Consider the following 23,730-nt stretch of genomic DNA (forward strand, 5'->3'; position numbering starts at 1 on the left):
ACACAAGGCGCCTAAAGGCTATCCGAGATTGTATGTGATTGATGACCCCTAGGAGAATCTCTCTCTAAAGTTGTGCTCTCGTCTCTCTACACTCCTTGTCATACCATTTATTCTAAAGGATAGTCCCAAGACGGCATCTCTGATTAGGCTGAGAGAGAGAGAGAGAGAGAGAGAGAGAGAGAGAGGGGAGAGGAGGAGGATTTTTTTAACAAGATAGGAGCAATACCAAGAGACGTCATAGACCTATGCAACCAGCCTTGAGCTCAAGGCCTTTTACTGATGAGGGAATCAAAATAACCAATCCACTATGTGTGTGTGTGTGTGTGTGAGAGAGAGAGAGAGAGAGAGAGAGAGAGAGCATGCTGTACTGGCATTCAAGGGATAGCTACTTGAAGTAATTACATGCTTGAAGGGGCTCATAATAGTAGCATTGTCATGTGCACATGTCATCTACACCAACAGGCGACTAACTTGGCATTAATGTTGCATTAAAATTCCTTTTCAAAACAATCACCACAAATCTTTCTTTATTACAAACATGATTCCCAATAAGGATGTTTCACAACCACAATAACAGTAGCAATCAACAATCCATTGAAAGAACGTCGATCGGCATAGATAGTAAAGCTAAAAGTAAACCTCAAGCCCCTCACCAATTAGAGAGAACATAAGTTTTGAATCATGAGCTTCCAAGTTGACAGTACAATTGTCATCGAAACTTGTATGGGAGAGTGGCCACCACTCTTATTGAAAAACCGTAGGCTTTGGCATTTAATTTAACCAACCTGATTGGCGATCACTCGAGTGCGGTATCATACTTTACAGCATCCATGCAACTGTACATGCAGCATTCCGACCCGGCGCAGGTCTTCAAACACCAACACTCGAAAGCAAGCACTGTGTAAAGGGCTTTTTGTACAAGACATATTGACTAGAAAGCTCTATCAATTGCAAACCAAACATTGTTTCCACATTCTCTTCAATATACCCATTGGCACCATCAAATTCACTGCAATTCACCGCTGAGCTGAGTCTTTCCTCGCAAAGCATGTGTTGCTACTACTGCTGCTCAGCCACATTGACCAATTCATACTCCACAAGTGATAAGTTGTTGTCTTCCTTCACAGAGAAATTTGCAGGTTCTGTCACCTCGATTCGGCCCCATCGATCAACAGCAAGGCGCATAGAGCCGCGAAACATATCAATTTTTGCATTCCTCAATATTAGAGTGGTTCCAAGTTTGAAATGATCAACTGTCACATGCCAAAAACAAAAACCCTTTCTGTGAGCTATCCCAACAAGGTGAAGGGTCACGTTGGCATTCTTAAACAAAATAGCTGAACAAGTATAAAAAATGTTAAAGAATTTAAGATGGCCCACCCAAAAATAAAAAGTATTGTAAAGGATGTGTGTGTGGGTGTGTGGGGGTGTGTGTGTGTGAGAGAGAGGGAGGGGGGGAGGGGGGGGGGGGTTGTTGTGTGTCAAGAAACGAGTGCAAAAGAGGTTTTTTAAACTTCAAGATTTAGCATTGAAGAACAAACAATGATTTGAAGGTATCTACTTATAAATGTACTTGCCTTATCTAGAAAGCTAAAAAAACCAACCAAGCACTAAGGCTTCACCACTGGCACGCCAAACATGAAAAGGATCCATATGGGGCTTTAAATGAAAGGACGCACTTATGCCCAACTCCATCCTTCAGTAAGGCTTGCTTTAGAGAGCCAAAAACAGAGCAGAGTTCAAAAAAAAGAGGGAAACATGAGTAATGTTTTCAGGCATACACAAGACAACCAATGAATAAGGACAGCAATTCAATGATATCAGCCAAAACCTACGTCCATGTTAGCCCAAGCTTTATCACCACTTATTACAGTTCTTTGACCAATGCCTTGAGGCAACACTTGTATCTTTCAACTTATGCACAACTCATCAAGCCAAAAACCACTCCCTGCCTTAGTTCTCTTGAGTTGTGGGCACACCAAATTCTCCTCTAGGCTAATAGAATGGAAAAACGTGATGATTGCAACCTCCTTGATTCTTGAAGCTTACCCGTTTAGCATAAAAAAGGAAGCGAAAGTATAGCCAAACTAGCCATTCAAAAGCTGGCCGTTCCAAGAACCTTCTTCAGTTTTTTTCACAAGAGAAAACACTTATAATAAAAGAGAGGCCCTTTAGAGCACTGTACCACAAAAAAAAGTAATGAACAAGAGTAATAATGAAGTTGTAGGCTTCTTTACACCAGAAACAAAAGCTTCACGTATTTCTCAAAATAAGCAGAGCAAGGAAGAAAATTGTTAGCTAAATAGAACGAACAAAAACCCATAATATGGAAGAAAATGTCACCAAGAGGTGTATTTTTCCAATTGCCTTCTTTAAATATTTATTGCATATTTTTATTTTTTTATTTTTGCTTGTTTTCCCCCTGAACCCTTGAAAAGATGGAAGTGCGCAATGCATGGCCAATGTGAAACAGCTGCAGCCAAACAGGTTTTCTCTCATCGGGAATCTAGGTTGGTCAATCAGTGTCTGGTCCGGGCCAATTAGCATTGAATTCTAATGAGTATGGAAGTGTGTGCATTGTGCACACCTAAATGGAACTTGAGCCACGCCGTAAGTCACTCACAACTTTATAAGTTGGGAGGAGTTACGAAACTCAAACCATAAGGGGCATAATGGACACATGTCAACAGCAGAGCAACCAGCTTGACAACTCACCACATAGGAAGCACAGGGCCAGCTTGGGGGAGCTTGTCACAAAGTGATGACGTGGCATGCCCTCGAGGAGGGCAGACTTTGGCCAGAAAGAGGTCAATGCCCCACTGAAAGATGCAGAAGAAGCGGTACCAACTTGCAAAACCAAGCTGAGAAGCCAAAAATGGAAGGACCTTAAATTTTATAAGTTGTACCAACTTATAGGTCCGATGGGGCCCAAAGGGACTAAAGGCTAAAAAGAAGGCGTAAAAGAACTGATGACGTGGCAGCTGTACAAACCTACGATCTGCACTGCTAATCGTACCAACCTCCGCAAATTACGCTCCGCTTTTCATGTATACTGCTTTTGGAAGAACAAGGCCTGTAAATAAAGTGTCAGGGCCTTAGTTTCAGGCAAACACGCTAGGGAGCACTGTTGAGACGAGGACCCTCGGACATTGTACTTTGAGGTGCATTAACAATAAAGAAATACCGAAAGGGGCGCCAGTCTTTGGAGCCAATCTCTCTGGACGCGGAACTTCGTCGTGTCATGTCAACTCTCTCTCAGTTTCGTTCAATTCTTTCAATTTGCTCATGAGTTGTGGTAGATTCTCGACTTGGTGTCGAAGTCTGTTACAAAGCCCAAAATGAGATTGGGGGCTGCTCTTGACTTTCTCAAGTTTGAAGCTTTAATGGAAAGCTTGCCTTCTCCCTTGTCTCATGTAGCGCAATGATTCCGCTCTCGTGCATCTCTTTCCCCCTTACACATATGATAATGCCCCACTAGTTGGGCTTCTCAAATGACTATGTAGTATGTCCAATATTGTGGGTTTTATGCGCATTTGCCAAGGAAAGAGCCTTTTGAACACGAACCGGATTAGCTAATTGCTAATTCCCCAAAGGTATGGACAGTTGCATCGCGATAGATCGTGAAACAGACACGGGAAAACTCGTCCAAATCAAAGGACGCCTTGGAAGTGCTGTGAAAGCATTGTTTTTAACTTGTAAGGTTTTATTGAGTTTTTGGACAGATTCATACCATTTTTAAAAGGTGACCGACTGCCCACTCACTTAATAAGTGGGCAGCCTATGATTAAATAAAGCAGTAAAAACTAGCCAACAATTTTTCTCTCTTTTTCTGGCAGAAGAGCCCTATAAAAATATTATTATAAAACTAAATAAATAAAAAACGAAAAACGACCGTGATCTTTACGCGAGCAACCAATGCTCTGCTATCTTTGCTGTGGCCAAGGAGCTATAAAAGCATCACACGCCCTCACTCAGAAGGGAAGATCAGTTTTTGCAAGAAGAAGATGTTGCTGCAGATTTCATCCGCAAAGAAGACATTGCCAGTGATGCCCATGGCTGCCCCAAGTGTATCAGATGTCGCCAAGACCCAGTGCGCGAGTTCCCTCGCGAAGAAGTGCCTACAGAGCGTGTTTCCATCGCGACAAGTTGCTGTTTTTCTCTGTTTTCAGCCCATAAACGTCGTAGACGGGGCTGATTTATGAGAAGGAACCCGAGAACACACCTCTTTTGTGTGTAGGGTTGGAAGAGAGGATTTTCTATGTAGAGATCTCTTCCGGGGAATTGCTTTTCGAGAACCGAGTTGCGTTTCGAGCGTCGAGACTTTGAAGGTAACGATTTTCATGTTATGAACTCTAAGTATTTGTTTGCATGTGTACTTCCTCTTAGTGAGGGAGTAGGAGCAGAGGAAGGCATGAGCCTCTGCAAGAGAAAGCGCTCTGAGGAACTAGAGCCAGATCAACCCAAGGGTTTCATACCCAAGTTTGGGAAGTACATCCACGGATCGGAGAGAGGTAGTCTCTCGAGTTGTGATCCAGAAGTTGAGATTCCCAAGTAAGGTCTTCGTGTCCGGGAAAGCAGAGTTGTTCTGCAGGAAGACGCCTCTAGAAGAGTCAGAAAAGAGTTGCAGGGATGCCATGCTCTGAGTCTGGAAGGTGAGATCCAGAGGCGAGAACCTTGATTCTCGAGGATTTGGAATAAGGAACGGAAGTTCCTTGGAATAGGGTTTTGCCCTAGGAATAGGAAGCCAAGGCTTCCGGGAACCATCAAGTCTTATTCTAGAACAAACATGGTAATACGTTCAGTTCATGTCACAAACAGGTGACGTGGCATACTAGAGTTGTAGACCGGACACTCGCACACACCCTTGGTCATGGGCAGCCCCGCAAATGCGCTAAATGCTGACATGTCACTGCCATACAGCGCGTTTTGTGGCGCGTTTTGCGGCAGCTTGACGTAGCTTTTGGATCTTGCTTTATTTTACGCAATGTAGAAAGAGAGAGAGAGGCTTTGAGTTGACTTGCTTTATTTTGTGAAAATTGCAAGAGCTTGTGAGAGACAGAAAGCTTTTGCTTTATTTCTGGCAAGGCTTTTGATTTTCAACTTTTGGGGCTTTGCTTTTGGCATCCCTTGTAAACCTTTAAATAAGTGGGTAGGCCTCCCACTCTGCAAAGCTAAAAAGCACGACAAAAAGCAAAAGAAAGGCGGTGACTTCCCGGGTTATTTGGGTCATCAGTCTATATTTGAATCGGCAAGAAAGCAGAAGAAGCGTGTTTGATTTGAAGGAGTACCCAGTTCTTCTTCTTCTTCTTCTGAGAGTTCTTCTAGCTCCTCTCATTCGAGCGAAGAAGACAGAAAAGGTAAAAAGAGAAGCAGAAAGCAAAGCTTTGGAAAGGGCAAAAAAAAGGCAAAGAAGCCTAAATCTCGCCCCGTGGTTGACAGTTCTACAAAGGACTCGTCTTCAGATAGTTCGAACTCTGATGACAGCAGCTTTTATGCAAAGAAGAAGAATTTTTATAAAGCCAACCAGTATGACTTTTTGGAAGATAAAAGCAAGAAAGTCCGAGAGTTTAAGGAAGGTGGACAGTCAATAAAATTTGACACATTTTCTGGTTATAGAGATGCTTCAAAGGCTTTGTCTTTTATACAGCAGTTTGACACAGCTTTCTCTGGAGGGCGTTACTCAGAGCACTCCAAGCTTCGGAGAGCTGCCTCTTACTTCGAGGCATAGTTGTTTCCCTGCGTACGTCCGGCTGCCTTCCGTACCGTACGGTACTTCCGTACGGAATCCGTACGTACCGTACGATTCCGTACGTGCATGGCTTTAAAAAAAAAAAATCGGCCGTCGGTTGCTTATCCGCCTGGTTGGACTCTTTGGGCGAGCCTTTTTATAAGCCAACCTATCTTATTACCACATTACAGAGTAGCAGAAGTTAGAACTCAGTCTCAAGAGTCTGCACAGTGTCTTCACAGAGACAAAGAAAGTGTGGAACGCCGCCGATAAGGTTCTCCCTCCCTCCCTCCCTCCCTCCCTTTGTGTTTGGAGTCAGCAAGCCTGAAGGAGGCACTCTAGAGTCGTGACCTCGCGAAAGATTGTAAGTTTTGTATTCAACTTTGAAGTTTGCGTTAATTGTGTTGCACAGTTATCATGCCTCGTCGACCTAATCCTCTTTGGGCCGAGCACACCAATGTCCTGAGAGTTGTCAACACAAGAGGCCAAGCAGGTTCAGGGACTCGCACTTGGGTGTGCAAGTACTGCGGAGAGCAGATGACCAGTACAATTACCAAGGTTTTGAAGCACCTCACTGGTATTGGCACCACTCGACATTGTGGGGGTTGCGAGACTATCCCGCAAGCATTGAGGGATGCCTTGATTTTGGAGCATTTTCCTCCAGGATCTACTACATCGTCACAGTCAAGGGGAGCACGTGCAGCAGCAACAACAGCAGAGGATGCCTTGCAGGATGCATTACTTGGAGATATTGACGGCTCTGCGTCTGCAGCGCCATCATTTGCAGGCACTAGTAGAAAGAGAGCTCGTGTTTCACAGGGTGAGGATGAGGGTGTTAGTGCTTCAGCAGCAAGTGCAGGTGGGGTTGAGGGTGTACGTGGCCCAAGGCAAACCACATTGCCATCACGTGTGCACAATGATTCATGGGTAAAAGAGCGACAGAAAGTTGCAGAGATGGAGATTGCGCGGACTCTCATAGAGTGCAACATTGCATTCAATGTGTTGAAGACTGATCAATGGAAGAGGATGGTGAGAGCTATTTCACAAGTTGGTGCTACAGATTCCTAGAATGGTCTTGACTACCAAAAGATGCGCACTACCATGCTTGACGACCAAAAAGAGATCATAGACCGAGCATTGACTCCAGTGAAGGTTGGGTGGCAACAATTTGGATGCACTATTCTTTCTGATGGGTGGAGTGACACGCAGAGGCGCCACATTATCAATATCCTTGTTTCCTCCTGCTTGGGCACATACTTCTTACGAGCCGTGGATGCAAGGAAAGCTCGAGAACGCATTTCTGCGGAGTTCATCTTCAAACATATTCGCCAGGCCATCAAGGAGGTTGGGGAGAAGAACGTCGTGCAGGTAGATACTGATTCCTGACCGTGTGGCATGCACATTTGAATTTTGCATACATTGTCCAACGTAATAATGTCCACACTTCATTTAATATCTTGTCATGACTCATTGTAGGTGGTCACTGATAATGCCTCCAATTGCAAGGCCATGGGGGATATGGTGGAGCCTGAGTTCAAGCACATTGTGTGGACACCATGCGCTGCACATTGCCTAGACCTTCTCATGGAGGACATAGGCAAACTTCCCTGGGTGCAGCCTACAGTGTCTGATGCGTCTAAGCTTACCACTTTTTTCCGCAAAAAACACAAGGCCTTGGCAATCTTCAGGAGCCACAGCATAGTAGACATGGTGCGTCCCTCGAAGACCAGATTTGCATACATATATCTGGTGCTTCAGAGGCTGTTCAGATTGAGAGATCCACTGTTGCAAGCAGTTGTGGATCCAAAGTGGAGATTGATGCACCACGCTCAGTCAGAGGCGACCAAGTACATTCAAAGAAAGGTTCTTGATGAGACCTTCTGGACACAGGTGCAGTCCTTGGCAGTGGCTCTACAGCCATTGTATGTACTACTACGGGTCACAGACATGGAGGGCTCTACACTTGGGTTGGTGTATCATCTGTTTATACAGATGAAGACACACATTTCTGGATGTACCTCATTGACACAGGATCGGTAAGTACAAACTACAAAGTGCTCTAATGTCCTCATGTGACATGTCTATTTATAATTTTTCAAAACACATACTTACTATGACTATTTTGTTTGCAGTCGTGATGATATTTTGGCTATTGTAGAGACTCGATGGCAGTTCATGCGTCGTCCCATCCATGGGATGGCTGCAGTTCTCCATCCTCTCTACAAGAGCCAAGAATTGTTTGAGGAGGCTTCATTGCTCACACTACGCTCTGAATATCTGAACATTATATACGATGAGGATGAGCAATTGATTCTGGATTCAGAGATGAGTAGCTACATGAACAATTTAGGACCCACCTTTGTGCGGTCCGTAGCATTGAGAAAGGAAGCTACCAAACTTCCTTTAACATGGTGGCAAAACTATGGACGCCAGGGCCTTCCCAAGTTGTGCCACCTTGCATTGCGCATCCTTTCTCAGGTAAATACTGAAGTCTAAATTATAATTTATATTTATGGCATGATGAATCTATATTGTCACACGTGACACTTGTGACCCATGAGTGTTCGCTATTTGAATTGCTATAGGATTGCTCAGTTGGGGCATGCAAGCGCAACTGGAGTGCATACTCTCTGTAACAGACTTGGACACTCCAAGTCAAGAATCAACCGCGACAGCACCAAATAACCACTTCAAAACAATTCACAAATCACAATAGATTTGCACTGGCCCGGCGGAGTTCCGTGCCTAGAGATATTGGCCCCAAAGACTGGCGCCCCTTTCGGTATTTCTTTTCATATTAATCAATCATCAAAGTACAAGAGAGCGGTTAGGGTTTCACTCTCAGACTCTGCGTCCACATGCTCTGAGAAGTGAGGCCCTCACCACTAATTTAAAGGATACAAGGGATGCCCAAAAGCAGAGCCCCAAAAGCTTTTAAAATCAAAAGCATCAGTTCTCTCTCTCTCTTAGAGAGTCTTTTCTCTTTTTTTTATAAAAAAAAAAGCAAAAGCACTTGGAAGAGATTTCAGCTTTGAAGTCAAAGATGGCAAAATCGTTTGACATGAAAGACTCTCTCTCTCTTAGAGAGTCTTTTCTCTTTTTTTATAAAAAAAAAGCAAAAGCAAAATTCGCGTCGCTCATCATTTTCCAAAAAAAAAATAAAAAATAAAAAATTTAATAATCCGCCTCCGCGATTTCCGAAAATTAGGGTTTCTGGCAGAAATTAGGGTTTGCAGGAATTTTAGGGTTTCTGCTGTCCGCCACGTCATCACTTTGTGACATAACCCCCTCTTGAAAGCATTGTAATCGACCGCGATTACGCCTGCAAAACCGACAAAAGCTATAAACCGTCTTAGCAGACACTGACTGTTAGTACCTACGTACTAGGAACGCACATCTAGCACATGTACAAAATCGACAGTCACATCACACGACATCACAAGACATCACATGACATTCAACATTCATTCGGATCTTAGACCATGATTTATCGGCAATGTAGCTAGCAATCACATCTAGGTCCAATCGGGACCTCATCGATGTCCGATTGGCTAACCCCTATTGCAACCATGTCTATTCGAGATCAATCAGACCAAAATGCTGCAGTCATTTCGGCTATCAGTTCCTGCACTCACAAGAAGTCAAGAACAAATCAGTATCGTAATCAGGAATTCCATTTCATAAAGTCATCTAGCAGAATACTGTCAGCTCTCAGTATCCCTGAAGCTCAAAGAGACATCAGTGACTTTAGTATCAAAATCGAGGCATCTGTTGACAAAGGAGTGGAGTAACTCCCCTCTTGTGCATCCCACTGCACCAGATCTTCGGCCAAGCTGAATTCTGGGTTCCATTTGGAGTAGACTATGCTAAACCAAAACATCGAGGTAAAGTTTCACAATCCGAGGAGTATCTGCTAGGTCCTCCTCCTCCATCCACTTCGCATCAAATGCAGGAAAGTTCTTGAACTTAACCAAGAACCCGCCTTCGGACTTTACCTTTCTTCGTATCATTATGTGCCAAAATCTGTTCAGGAACAAGGATCTCCTCGTTTTCTTCCACTTTGGGTTGCTCGTCAGGCTCCCCATCATCAGGCACATCACCCTTAACAGGTTTCAAGAGACTCACATGCAATGCATTATGAATCCTCCAAGTATCTGGCAGTTCCAATCGGAAGGAGACATCATTTATCTTGTCAGTAATCTGGAAAGGTCCGTAGTATCACATACTAAGCTTTGGAAAAAGCCTCTCCTTTCCCTGTTTCTTTCTTAGGCGTGCCTTCTCAAAAGTAAGAGCACCCAATCATCCTCCTTCAGTTTCCAGTCGCGACGATGGCGATCCGCTGCCTTTTTCTGTCGTTCTTGAGACTCCTGCAAAGTCTCGCGAACCTTGGCAAAAGCCGTATCCAAATCTCGCGAATATTCATCCGCTTCAAATTTCTAATCTTTCGTGCTCAGGAAGGATGGAACCTTCGCAGCAGTTTCAACAATCTCGCATGGCATCTTCCCCGTCGAAGAGTGTATCGTGTTATTGTAGGCAAATTCCACCAAAGGTAAGTTCTTTTCCCATTGAGTCTTCTGTTCCGAGATACAAGACTTCAATAAATCTAAAATCACTTAATTGGCAATCTCAAATTGCCCGTCAATCTGCAAGTGGAACGATGACGAGAACTGCAACCGCGTGCCAATGTTCTCCCAAATTGCCTTCCAAAACAAACTCATAAATCTGGGGTCTCTGTCGGAGAGAATCGTCTCAGACGTGCCATGTAATCGGAAAATCATCGTGATCATTCTGTGTTCTTGGGAGATCAAAAATGAAATCCATTTCAATATTTTCCCAGGGGCGGGTGGGTATGGGTAAAGGCTGTAACAATCCCTGTGCCTTATGCCTGTCAAACTTGACCTTCTGGCATACCAAGCAACTGCGCACAAATTCTTCCACATCCTTCTTCAGTCTCCGCCAAAAGAAATCTCTCTCTACCCCTTTCATGGTGGTAGCAATGCCGCGGTGACCTGTAAAAGGTGGACAGTGACAATCAGTCATAACCTTTTCCCTCAACGGCTGTGTAACGCACAACATAGTCTTTTTCATCAAGTAGCCTTCCCGAAGGGAGTATCCCGCTACTGTCTCCCCATCCCGTATCCGTGTAAAAATATCTGCAAAATCTGTATCTGTGGCATACTGATTGACCATATCCTCGAAGCTCCTATGATGTATCGCGGAAATAGCCAGAACCAACGGTTTCCGAGACAAAGCATCTGCCACCACATTCTTCTATCCCTGCACATGGACAATCTGGAAGTGAAACTGTGACAAGATGTTCGCCAACCGCATCTGCTTTTCCGAAAGCTGCTTCTGTGACAAGAAGTAGCGCAAACTCTGATGGTCTGTAAAGACAGTAAAATCCGCTCCGAGTAGGTAATGCCGCCACTGAGTAAGAGCATGGATAACCGCCAAAAGCTCTTTCTCATAAATCTGTGCTGTCATCTCCGGCCTAGAGAACAAACGACTCTCGTAAGCTATGACATGGCCTTCTTGCATCAAGACCGCACCCAGACTACGACCACAAGCATCACAAAATACTTCAAATGACTTCTGCAAGTCCGGCAAAGTCAAATCTGGTCCCGTAGTCAATTTCTCTTTCAATGTCCGAAAGGCAATCACCTCTGTGGGTCCCCACGAAAAAGGTACTCCTTTCTGTGTCAAGGTATGCAAAAGGGGAAGCAACCTCTGCAAACTTTCGTATGAACCGCCTGTAGTACGAACACAGTCCCAAGAAGCTTCTAGCTTCATGGACATTCCTCAAATCGGGCCAATCACGGATAGTCTCTATCTTGGCCGGGTCCATTTGCACTCCTGCTGTTGACACAATGTGTCCCAAAAAGTGTATCTCTGGTAGGAAAAATTCACTTTTCTTTGCATTAATCACTAACGTGTGATCTCGTAATGCCTGAAAAACTTGAAGCAGATGATCGCTGTGTTCTGCCTCATTCTTGGAGAAAACAATGATGTCGTCAAAGAAAGTGTCAACAAATAGCCTGTACTCTCGAAAAATCCTGTTCATCATCCGGTTAAATGTCACAGGAGCATTGGTTAAGCCAAAAGGCATCACCAAAAACTCAAATACCCCAAAAGTCGTCCGAAAAGCTGTCTTGTAGACATTTCCTGGCGCTATCCTGATCTGATGATATCCACTCTTCAAGTCAATCCTGCTAAAGCACGAGGATCCCTGTAACCTGTCGAGTATATCATCGATCCTAGGAATCGGAAATCTGTTCTTGATGGTGATTTCATTGAGAGTGCTATAATCGATGCACATTCTCCAAGATCCGTCTTTCTTCAAAACCAACAATACTGGAGAGCAATACGGTGAAGTACTAGGCTGGACAAGACCCTTTTCCAAGAGGTCTTTCACTTGGTTCATAATCTCTTCATTCTGTACTCGGCTCACACGATAAGGTGGTCGATTCGGTGGCGTGCTTCCAGATATCAGATCAATCGTATGATCTTCAGGCCCTCTCAAAAGCAATCGGCATGAGCGTGGAGAAAAAAATCTTGGCGTTCTTTTCTTCAGGTCAAAACATATTCAACCTTTATCCATCGTTCAGTTCTCCCAAAAGAATGAGTAAGAAAACTGAAGTTCATCAAGTACAATCTCTAAGCCCTTCATTTATCAAAGTCGCTTTCTCGGCCCGGTAGTCAACCACGGCGTAGTTCTTGTGGTACCAAGGGATCCCGAGTAGAACGTCACTCACGTGCCCTGAACACCCTTGTCATTGCAAACGAAGTTTGCCAATGCTCGGTGTAATGGCAACATCCCATCCGGGTGCCAGTCGAACTACCTCCGCCTGTGGCGTCAGTCTGTCGGACGTAGTTCCAAATCGAGCCGCCAATTCCAAGTGAAAAGAAGTTGGCCTTGGCTCCTTCAAAAGAGCTTCCTCATCCTTCACTTTGCCCCGAAAGCGGCAAAGTTTGTACTTTCATTCATTAGATTCGGTGCAGGTCCCACGCCATGTGGTACCAGTTCTGCTTTTCTATTTGCCTTTTCTGCCACATTCCTCAGCTGCTCTCAAACTCTCAGACCTGTCGTCGTCTTTATCATTCTGTTCTTTCTGTGCCTTATTAGGGCACTTTGCGGAAATATGTCCATGTTCCCCGCATGCAAAGCACTTCCCCTCTCTGATGAAGCGAGCTCTCTCCTCAAGAGTAAGCTTGGGTCGTGCATCCTTTTTTTTTCTTTGGGTTGCTCTTTTTCATTCTACTTTCATTCCCAGAAGTCTGTTCGGCTCGTTGTGTCATGGTCTCATCTGTGGGGTAGGTCAGACTGCCAGAGTGAATGGCAAAGCCCCGCTTCGCATGACTCATCAACTCCTGAATAGAAGCTGACTTCTGTTCCAAGCAGTGATCTCGGATCTCTGTAGGTAGACCCAAGGTAAACCGCTCAATCTGTTCTCTGAACGAGATCTTCTTGAATGAAGAGGCGGGTAGAAAAGAGCTCCAGAATCTTTCACAATAAGCATTGATTGTATCTTTCTTGGTCATCCGAAGATGGTTCCAAGCAGCTCGTATATCTCGCTCAAACTCTTGAGTCAACCAAGAAGAAATAAAAAGCCTCTTGAATTTCAGCCATGTAACTGGCACAGTCTTGCTTAATAGAAGTGTGGACCACCAAGTACGAGCATTCCCCTTAAAGTAAGAGGCAGCTCTCCGAATCTTGGAGTGCTCTGAATAGCGTCCTCCCGCGAAAGCGATGTCAAACTGCTGTATAAAAGACAAAGCCTTCGAAGCATCTGAGTATCCTGAAAAGTATCAAACTTGATCGAGTGGCCACCTTCCTTAAACTCTCGGACTTTCTTGCTTTTATCTTCGAGAAAGTCATACTGGTTGGCTTTGTAAAAATTCTCCTTGTTCGCATAAAACTTTCCGTCATCGGAATCTGAGCTGTCTGTAGACGAGTCCTCAGTAGAACTGTGAGTCTCTGGGCGAGATTTAGCCTTCTTTGCCTTTCTCTTGCCCTTTCCAAAGCGTTGCTTCTTGCTTCGCTTTTTTTACCTTTTCTGTCTTCTTCGCTCGAATCCGAGGAGCTAGAAGAACTGTCAGAAGAAGAAGAAGAAGAATTGGGTAGGTCTTCAAACTTGACGCGCTTCTTCAATTTCTTTGCCTTGTTAAATGTCGACCGAGGACCCAAATATCCCGGGAAGTCAGTGCCTTTCTTCTGCTTTTTGTCGTGCTTTTTGGCTTTCTTTTGCGTGTCAAAAAGCTGAGCAATCCGTGCATCAACCACGTTCTCCAGTTCCTTCTCCGTATATTTCTTGGAGGCAGAAGGTTTCTTGAGAGCGGGTTTCGGGAGTGTTGTTGTGGTTCTCTGCCACTCCATCTGTACCTCTTCCAAAGAGGTCTGGTTCATATATTTTGCCATCTTCGGGTCCTTGGCAAAATTGAGCATCATCTTTGTTGCATCCCTGATCAACTGGCGACGCTCTATCTCTCGCCGCTCCGCCTAAGTAGGCCAAGGCGGGCCATACTCTCTGCCTGAATCTTCGTTGTGATCCCAGCCCGCATCTCCAGATGCAGAGGGAGTCGACTGATCATTGCCTGAAGCCATAGGTGCCGCGGAAAAAAATTCGGGGATCGGATTTCCCGTAGAAGAGAAATCGGCCGTGCTCTGATACCACTGTAACAGACTTGGGACACTCCAAGTCAAGAATCAACCGCGACAGCACCAAATAACCACTTCAAAACAATTCACAGATCACAATAGATTTGCACTGGCCCGGCGGAGTTCTGTGCCTAGAGATATTGGCCCCAAAGACTGGCGCCCCTTTCGGTATTTCTTTTTATATTAATCAATCATCAAAGTACAAGAGAGCGGTTAGGGTTTCACTCTCAGACTCTGCGTCCACATGCTCTGAGAAGTGAGGCCCTCACCACTAATTTAAAGGTTACAAGAGATGCCCAAAAGCAGAGCCCCAAAAGCTTTTAAAATCAAAAGCATCAGTTCTCTCTCTCTCTTAGAGAGTCTTTTCTCTTTTTTTTATTAAAAAAAAGCAAAAGCAAAATTCGCGTCGCTCATCATTTTCCACAAAAAAATATATATATATATATATATAATAATCCGCCTCCGCGATTTCCGGAAATTAGGGTTTCTGGCAGAAATTAGGGTTTGCAGAAATTAGGGTTTCTGCTGTCCGCCACGTCATCACTTTGTGACACTCTCTTATTCACACGAAGATCCACAATCGTCTTAGCACCAAGCAGTTAGAGAGATTGGTTTATTGCCGTGCTAACATGCGGCTTGTGCGCAGCTTTCATGCCTTGGGGACACCCCTAGCGGCACCTGTTAGGGACGTAGCCATTACACCTGTCATTGGCAAACTTCGGTTGCATTGTCAGGGGTATTTGGGGCATGAGAACTTTTACATAATGCCTTTAGTTGTGATGTTCTCTTGGAAATTCCCTGGTACCACAAGAACAACGCCGTGGTCGACTATTGGGCGAGAAAAGCGACTTTGACCACAGAGAAGGGCAGACCTATTGTACTTGATGTAAAACTTAAGGGCGAGTCTGTCCCTATTGTATCGGCTTCCGCCATTTCAAAATTAATGAAATCCAATTTGTTTGTTTACTCGATATTTTTGAGAGAGATGAATGATGAGAATAGGACAAGTAAGTATGAACTTGATAAAGAACCCCAAGATTTTCTCCACACTCGTGCCAATTGCTTCTCAGAGGGCCTGCCAGGCGAGTTACCACCCGCTCGTCCTGAAGATCATACCATTGATCTGATACTTGGAAGCACACCACCAACCGGCCACCTTAACGAGTGAGCCGAGCCCAGAACGAAGAAATTATGAACCAAGTGAAAGACCTCTTGGAAAAGGGTCTTGTCCAGCCTAGTACTTCACCGTACTGTTCTCCAGTATTGTTGGTTTTGAAGAAAGACAGATCTTGGAGAATGTGCATCGATTATAGAGCTCTCAACAAAATCACCATCAAGAACAGATTTCCGATTCCTAGAAATACTTGACCGACTTCAGGGATCCTCGTACTTTAGCAGGATCGACTTGAAAAGCGGATATCATCAGATCCGAATCGCACCGAGAGATGTCTACAAGACAGCCTTTCAGACGACTTTTGGGTTGTTTAGAGTTTTTGGTGATGCCTTTTGGCCTAACCAATGCTCCTACGACATTTAACAGAATGATAGACAGGATTTTTCGAGAGTATAGACTATTTGTTGGCACTTTCTTCGACGACATCATTGTTTTCTCCAAGGATGAGGCAGAACATAGACAACATCTGCTTCGGGTCTTTCAGGCATTACGAGATCACAAGTTAGTGATTAATGCAAAGAAAAAAGAATTTTCCTACCAGAGATACACTTTTTGGGACACATTGTCTCAACAGCGGGAGTGCAGATGGACCCGGCCAAGATAGAGACTATCCGTGATTGGTCTGATTTGAAGAATGTCAATGAAATTAGAAGCTTCTTGGGATTGTGTTCGTACTACAGGCGGTTCATTAGAAAGTTTGCAGAGGTTGATTTCCCTTTGCATATCTTAACACAAAAAGGAGTCTCTTTCTCGTGGGGACCCACAGAGGTGATTGCCTTTCAGACTTTGAAAGAGAAATTGACTACGGGACCAGTTTTGACTTTGCCGAACTTGCAAGAGTCATTTGAAGTATATTGTGATGCTTGTGGTCGTAGTCTGGGTGCGGTCTTAATGCAAGAAGGCCATGCCATTGCCTACGAGAGCCGATTGTTCTCAAGGCCAGAATTGACAGCACAGATTTATGAGAAAGAGCTTTTGGCGGTTATCCATGCTCTTACTCAGTTGCGGCACTACCTACTCCGAGCGGATTTTACTGACTTCACAGACCATCAGAGTTTACGCTACTTGTCACAAAAGTAGCTATCCGAAAAGCACATGCGGTGGGCGAACATCTTGTCACAGTTTCACTTCCAGATTGTCCATGTTCAGGGACAGAAGAATTTGGTGGCAGATGCTTTGTCTTGGAAGCCGTTGGTTCGGGCTATTTCCGCGATACATTCGAGGATATGGTCGATCATTATGCCACAGATACAGATTTTGCAGACATTTTCACACGGATACGGGATCGGGAGACAGTAGCGGGATATTCCATTCGGGATGGCTACTTGATGAGGAAAACCATGTTGTACATTACACAGCCGTTGAGGGAAAAGGTTATGACCGAATGCCACTGGCTGCCTTTTACGGGTCACAGCGGCATTGCTACCACCTTAAAAGGGGTAGAGAGATACTTCTTTTGGCCGAGACTCAAGAAGGATGTAGACGAGTTTGTGCGCAGTTGCTTGGTATGCCAGAAGGTCAAGTTTGACGAGCATAAAGCACGGGAATTGTTAAAGCCTTTGCCTATACCCACCCGCCCTTCGGAAAGTATTGCAATGGACTTCATTTTTTATCTCCTGAGAACACACAGTGGTCACAATGGTATCTGGATTGTTATTGACAAATTTAGCAAGCAGGCTCATTTCATTCCAGTGAAGAAAACAGTCAAGCCACATCACTTAGCGAAACTGTTTGTGGCCAAGATCTTCAGATTACATGGCATGCCCGAGACGATTGTCTCCGACAGGGACCCCAGATTCACGAGTTTGTTTTGGAAGGCAATTTGGGAGAACATTGATATGCGGTTGCAATTCTCGTCATCTTTCCACCCGCAGACTGACGAGCAATCTGAGATTGCCAATTCAGTAGTTCTAGATTTATTGAAGTCTTATATCTAGGATCAAAAGACTAAATGGGAAAAGTATCTACATTTGGTGGAATTTGCCTACAACAACACAATACACTCATCGACAGGGAAGGCGCCATTTGAGATTATTGAAGGTGCTGCGAAGGTTCCACAATTCCTAAGCACGAAAGATAAGATTTTTGAAGTTGATGAGTACACGCGCGACTTGGATACGGCTTTTGCCAAGGTCCACGAGGCTTTGCAAAAATCTCAAGAAAGACAGAAAAAGGCAGCAGATCGCCATTATCGCGATTTGAAATTGAAGGAGAATGATTGGGTGCTCTTACGTTTTAAGAAGGCACACCTAAGAAAGACAAAGGGAAAGGAGAGGCTTTTTCCAAAGCTTAGTATGAGATACTACGGACTTTTCCAGATCTCCGAAAAGATCAATAATGTCTCCTTCCGACTCAAGCTATCTGACACTTCGAGGATTCACAATGCATTTCATGTGAGTCTCTTGAAGCCTTTTAAAGGTGATGTGCCTGAAGACAGGGAGCTTGATGAGCAACCCGAAGTGGAAGAAAACGAGATCCTTGTTCCTAAACAGATATTGGCACATAAGGACAGAAAGATTAAGGGTAAAGTGAGAAGGCGATTCTTGATTAAATTCAAGAACTATCTTGCATTGGATGCGAAGTGGATGGAGGAGGAGGACCTAGCAGATACTCCTCAGATTCTGAATCTTTACCTTAAAGCTTTTGGTTTAGCATAGTCTATTCCAAATGGAACCCCGAATTCAGCTTGGCCGGATATCTGGTGCAGTGGGTTTACACAAGAGGGGAGTTACTCCACTCCTTTGTCAACAGATGCCTCGATTTTTGAATACTAAAGTCATTGATGTCTCTTTGAGCTTCACGGATACTGAGAGCTGACAGTATTCTGCTGTATGACTTTATGAAATGGAATTCCGGATAATATGAAACTAATTTGTTCTTGACTTGTTTAAGTGCAAAAACTGATAGACGAAATGACTGCAGCATTTTGGTCTGAATGATCTCGATAGACATGGCTGCAATAGGGATTAGTGAATCGGACATCTATGAGGTCTTGAGTGGATCTAGATGCGATTGCTAATTGCATTGCCGATAAATCATGGTCCGAGATCCGAATGAATGTTGAATGTGATTTGTCATGTGATGTCAAGTGATGTCCTGTGATGTCGTGTGATGTGACTGTCGATTGGTACATGTGCTAGATGTGTGTTCCTAGTGCGTCGGTACTAACAACCAGTGTCTGCTAAGACAGTTTATGGCTTCTGTCTATTTTGCACGCGTAATCGAGGGCAATTACAATGCTTTCAAGAGGGGGTTATGTCACAAACAGGTGACGTGGCATACTAGAGTTGCAGGCCGGACACTCAGTCTCACACACCCTCCCTTGGTCATGGGTAGCCCCGGAAAATGCGATGAATGCTGACGTGTCACTACCATACGGACCCTCCGTGTTTTCCGACGCGTTTTGCAACGCTATTTGCGGCAACCCGGCGCAACTTTTAAATCTTGCTTTACTTTACGCAATGTAGAAAGAGAGCGAGAGAGGCTTTGGATTGACTTGCTTTATTTTGTGAAAATTGCAAGAGCTTGTGAGAGACAGAAAGCTTTTGCTTTATTTCTGACAAGGCTTTTGATTTTCAGCTTTTGGGGCTCTGCTTTTGGCATCCCTTGTAAACCATCAAATAAGTGGGTAGGCCTCCCACTCTGCAGAGCATCTGGACGCAAAGTCAGAGAGTGAGAGCCTCCCACTCGATTGTACTTTTGCAACAGATTGATACAAAAAGAAATACCGAAAGGGACGCTAGTCTTTGGGACCAATATCTCTAGGCACGGAAACTCCGCCGGGCCAGTGTCGAATCAATTGTGAACTAAGAACTGTTTTGAAGTGAACTTATGTGGTGTCGCGGTAGAATCTCGACTTGGAGTGTCCAAGTCTGTTACAGTTCAAGTGCTTGTATCGACTTCTCCTCAGTGATAAAGATACTATTACGGCGGAGGACCAGCCCATCTTTTGGTCCCCAATACTGTGTCGATCTTCTCACTCTCTATCGCGCTCTCTCTCTCTCTCTATTTACTTCTCTCTATATCCTCTGGCTTCAGTAATACGTGATAGATCCTATTTATCCAAACATATTTTATATTGCTATGCGCTCCCGTTTGTGACACTCTCGATTAATTTGTTTTTAAGTATTAAAAGTGTTGCTAAGTGTATAGTTTGCAGTGTTTCTATCCGAGTACTCGCCAAAAGTGATTTCAACATGGTACTCATTAATGCGAAGAAGAGAATTCTTTTTGGAAGCAATTCCTTTTCTTGGGCACAAGGATGGGGTACCCATAGATCCTACTAAAGTGAAGGCAATCAAGTCATGGACAGAACAACTCACCGAAAAGCTTCTAAAATGAAAGGGAAATCCATCCTTAACTTGTACTCTTGACCTGCAGAGATTTTGGTGTCCATTGCCGAAATTGAGTCAAAACCTGCAATTTCAGCCCTTGACAGGTTTGGACAGCTTGGTGGGAGTTTTGTCTAAGTGTACGATTGTTTACTTTCAATTAAATAAAAAAATATCACAAGGGGCGCCAATCTTTGGGACCTAAAGGGTGTCGATCTTCGTGTGTGCAATATCTAGTTATTGAACGCATTTGTGTTCTCTTTCTTCTCAATACTTTGTGTATAATTAACAAGTAGTTGAAGTTATACCGCCCTCTACTGTGTACTGACCGGTTTCATAATAAATTCAGCCAGGTATCAAATTACAATAGAAATATGGAATCGCAATCGAAAAGAAAAAGAATCCCATCTTTCTAACAACAATCAAGTAGAGGCCTACTTGCATAAAAACACAAAATCCTAATAGCGGAATACACAGCGATAGAAACTTTAAAACTAGCAAACAATGAATTCCTCACCGTGTTACATATAAGACTGAAAGTTATTAAAAGCCTACTCCTACTGTGTTTCATTCGTCACATACACCGGTGTTCCTTGATCCATCACCCTTTATCCCCCCTCTCAAGAGAAAAGAAGTTTGAATCGATTGTCATTCTTAGTTTTCTTTTGCCTCACTTAAAAAAAGTCATACGAAGCATTCTAGCAGCATCAAAACTAGAGCATTTACTACCATCAACGACCAAAAACGCTGGTCAAGTTCTTCACTCAGGAGAGCAATTTTTCTTTGTACCTTGAGAATAATTAACAAATAGGTGCAAGTAGCATTACCTTGTGGACTTTCTAGGTCTATTTGTGTGGTGAAATAAAACATTCGAGACTCTGCACCTTCTCCAAGAAGCATGCCAAAGAATGAGCCCTTAGCACATATTTGAAGGCCCTTGGCCTATGAAAAGCAATTTACATGAAAAGCCTTCAAACTCAAAAGCTTCTGGTCCAAAAGCAATGTCAAAAAGCTGCCAGTGTAAATCACAAAATTTCGTACAACAGTCAGCGCAAAACGCGAAAAACCATACAGTTTGCCACGTCATCATGTTAGCGCAATTTTCAAAATTTCCGTACAACTGCCACATCATCAACTGCTACGTAATTCTTTCTCTGTGTGTCCTGCTGTATTTTAATCCTTTATGGCACTTGGGGCCCATCGGATGGGGTCCCATAAGTTGGTATGACTTCTTCTTCTGTTACTTGTTCTTCTTAGGGTTTAGGCCCCTCGGCCGACATCTGCAAGTTGGCTCCATTCTCTAGGGCTTTAACACGTCAGCAGTTTATGATAGATGGGCATACTCATCCATGATAAAGGCTAGCATTTGTCAAGCAAGAGCAAAAATACTATAAGCACTAAAGATTTGTAAACATTCCTCATTGTCTTCTTCCATACTTATTCTTCCATTGTCTCTGGTCTATGTTCTCTACATTTTGATAAATACAAGTTTAGAATGCAACCTTGGTTCACATCCCCTACAAATTTAAACAGGAAAGCGAGCAAGGGTGGTTTGTATGATGCCGACGATTACAAAAAACCCTCGGAGAAGAAGACAACGAGACTAAGACTTACCTTGCTCATTGCGAGCGGTAAAGACAATGACACCGGTCTGGTCACCAACAACAGACTCAGAGATGCGGACTTGGCGAGCATTGCTGAGGCCGGGGCGAGCACGCTGCATCACCAGTTTGGTGCTCACGACCTTCACCACAAGGTTATGACCGAAGGTGCCGGGAAGCAATTGATCCACAGTCACAAACACGGGTTTCCTTAGCTGTTGATGCTGCTGCGGCGATGGCAGCTTTGCCTTCTGTTGATGCTGCTGCCGAGGCGCAGGAGAAGCCATGAACGCGTTTCCTCAGCACGAAAACGCCAGCCGCGGTTTAGAGCTTTCCTGGCTGCCCAGTAGTAACTTGTTAACATTCTTCTGTTGAGCCTCTTCTGAATTAGTATCATTACTAATGTGTTGCCGTAGGGGCCTTAGGCCATTGCCCTTTTGAATGACAGGTCTTGAGTTCAACTCCTCGTCGGCTAGATCTTTAAGGTCTCTTGTTTCCTACGACGTTAAAACTTTCTTCCTCTCTCTCTCTCTCTCTCTCTCTCTCTCTCTCTCTCTCTCTCTCTCTCGTGTGCAGGCACTCGAAACCTATCTCCTCTGAACTGTAGGTGCACACAAGCCGAGTGCCTATCTCCTCGGAACTGTAGGTGCACACAAGCCGGACGTAAGAAATCTCACCACCCCCAACCCCCCCTCTTGACACGTGGTGAGAGCTCTTTCAAGCGGCGAGTGTTCCTTGTAACTCCGGCCACACACACACACACACACACACACATAGAGAGAGAGAGAGAGAGAGAGAGAGATAGATAGAGACAATCGAAGGTCACCAACAGTACTCGTATTTCTAAATTCTAATACCCTAGGGTTTACCTTCATTACTTAGATACTTTACACATGCCAAAAGGGCGCCCACCATTGCTACTCCCGGGTTCAAATGAAGCAGCAAAAGGGCCGCACGGCCCAAGTTGCCTTTCCCCTTTTGCTTCACACAAGCCAATGGTAGAGAGGTGTGGTACTAATTGCAACACACGCACGTTCTCGATTCATTGGCTTGCTTTGTTTGTGCAGAGAAGTGCAAGCCTCGTTGGCGCAAGCCTATTGTTTTCTTCTATGTGAAAATTTGTTCTTCCGGGGGGGATAAGCGGAAAGAAAATGGCGAGTCATAAAAAAGGGAATTTTTGCATCTGCCAATCAGCTTGCTCCAATTCACAAAGGCTTCTTCTGTTGTCCTCCCTGATGAACCAAGCCTAAGGTGCAGGTGCATGCCTTGATGTGTTTGCCACATTGCGCAATTTAAATGGCTCTGTAAAAAAAGGGTCACCAAAACTTTGAACGGCCTCAACCCCTCGCCCAAATATGCTCGTAGTGCCATATGCATAGACCATTGATCAATTAGCCACACATTAACGTCTCTAACCAATATGCTATATTCCTTTTGTTGGCCACTTTCTCTAATGTCTAACTTGGTGTGTAAGGACTCCCTTTTCCATTTCACACAGACATTATGGCAACCGCCCACAATTTTGGCCCCTTAATAGACTTTCAAAGAATGTTGAGATGTTGTGGCATGGAATGTAGTTTGTGTCAGATATGCAAACATGGCAGTACTCTCATCATAGTCAAGATGCATCAAATTGTTTCAAGGAAATGAAATTGGATATTGCAATTAATGTTATTTTTTATGTGTGTGTTGTAAAGGCTTGGAACATCAAATGCAATGAAGATTTTGGTAAACCCTATTCAAAGTGATAAAAGCTTGTCAACCATAAGAGAAGGGGATAAGGATCTTCGAAGTGGATTATTAAGACTTAATATAGCTTTATGGAGTGCTCCCACCGACTTCTAGCAAAGCCAACAGTGAAAAGGGCTTCAAGGCCACTCAAAGGTAAACTTGTCAAAGCTTCATCAAAACCGAACCTCAAGGCTTCACCAAGCTTCAAAAGGGCTTCCCCAATCAGAAATTTCAAAACCATTGTGACAAGGGGCGTGAAGAGGAGCTTCACAAAAGGAGTAAAGCTTCACAAAAAAAGGAACTCTCTCTCTCTCTCTCTCTCTCTCTCTCTCTCTCTCTCTCTCACACACACACACACACACTCACATTAAAACTTCAAAATCTTACAGCCAAGCACAATAACTTGCAAATAAATCTCCTAAGGAGTATTTGTGCTCGTGTAAAGAGGTAAACACTAACACTGGCTAGGAGAGTCTCCTAAGTTAAGACTCCTCTATTAGCACAATGGG

At 44.1% G+C, this 23,730-nt stretch overlaps 1 protein-coding gene across 1 annotated transcript; it reads right to left on the minus strand.

Annotated features, from left to right (window-relative positions):
- Positions 1 to 498: 498 nt before the first annotated feature.
- Positions 499 to 21,873, minus strand: LOC147445839 (uncharacterized protein At4g28440-like). The gene is made up of 2 exons (XM_086525215.1): positions 21,504 to 21,873; positions 499 to 1,253 (listed from the first exon to the last, which is right to left on the minus strand). Exons 1-2 carry the CDS (start codon positions 21,775 to 21,777, stop codon positions 1,060 to 1,062), a joined length of 468 nt encoding a protein of 155 aa, XP_086381341.1. The 5' UTR covers positions 21,778 to 21,873; the 3' UTR covers positions 499 to 1,059.
- Positions 21,874 to 23,730: the final 1,857 nt, after the last annotated feature.

The sequence above is a fragment of the Adiantum capillus-veneris genome, chromosome 12 (genome assembly GCF_014529385.1).
Source record: "Adiantum capillus-veneris isolate H3 chromosome 12, ASM1452938v2, whole genome shotgun sequence".
Lineage (NCBI taxonomy): Eukaryota > Viridiplantae > Streptophyta > Polypodiopsida > Polypodiales > Pteridaceae > Adiantum > Adiantum capillus-veneris.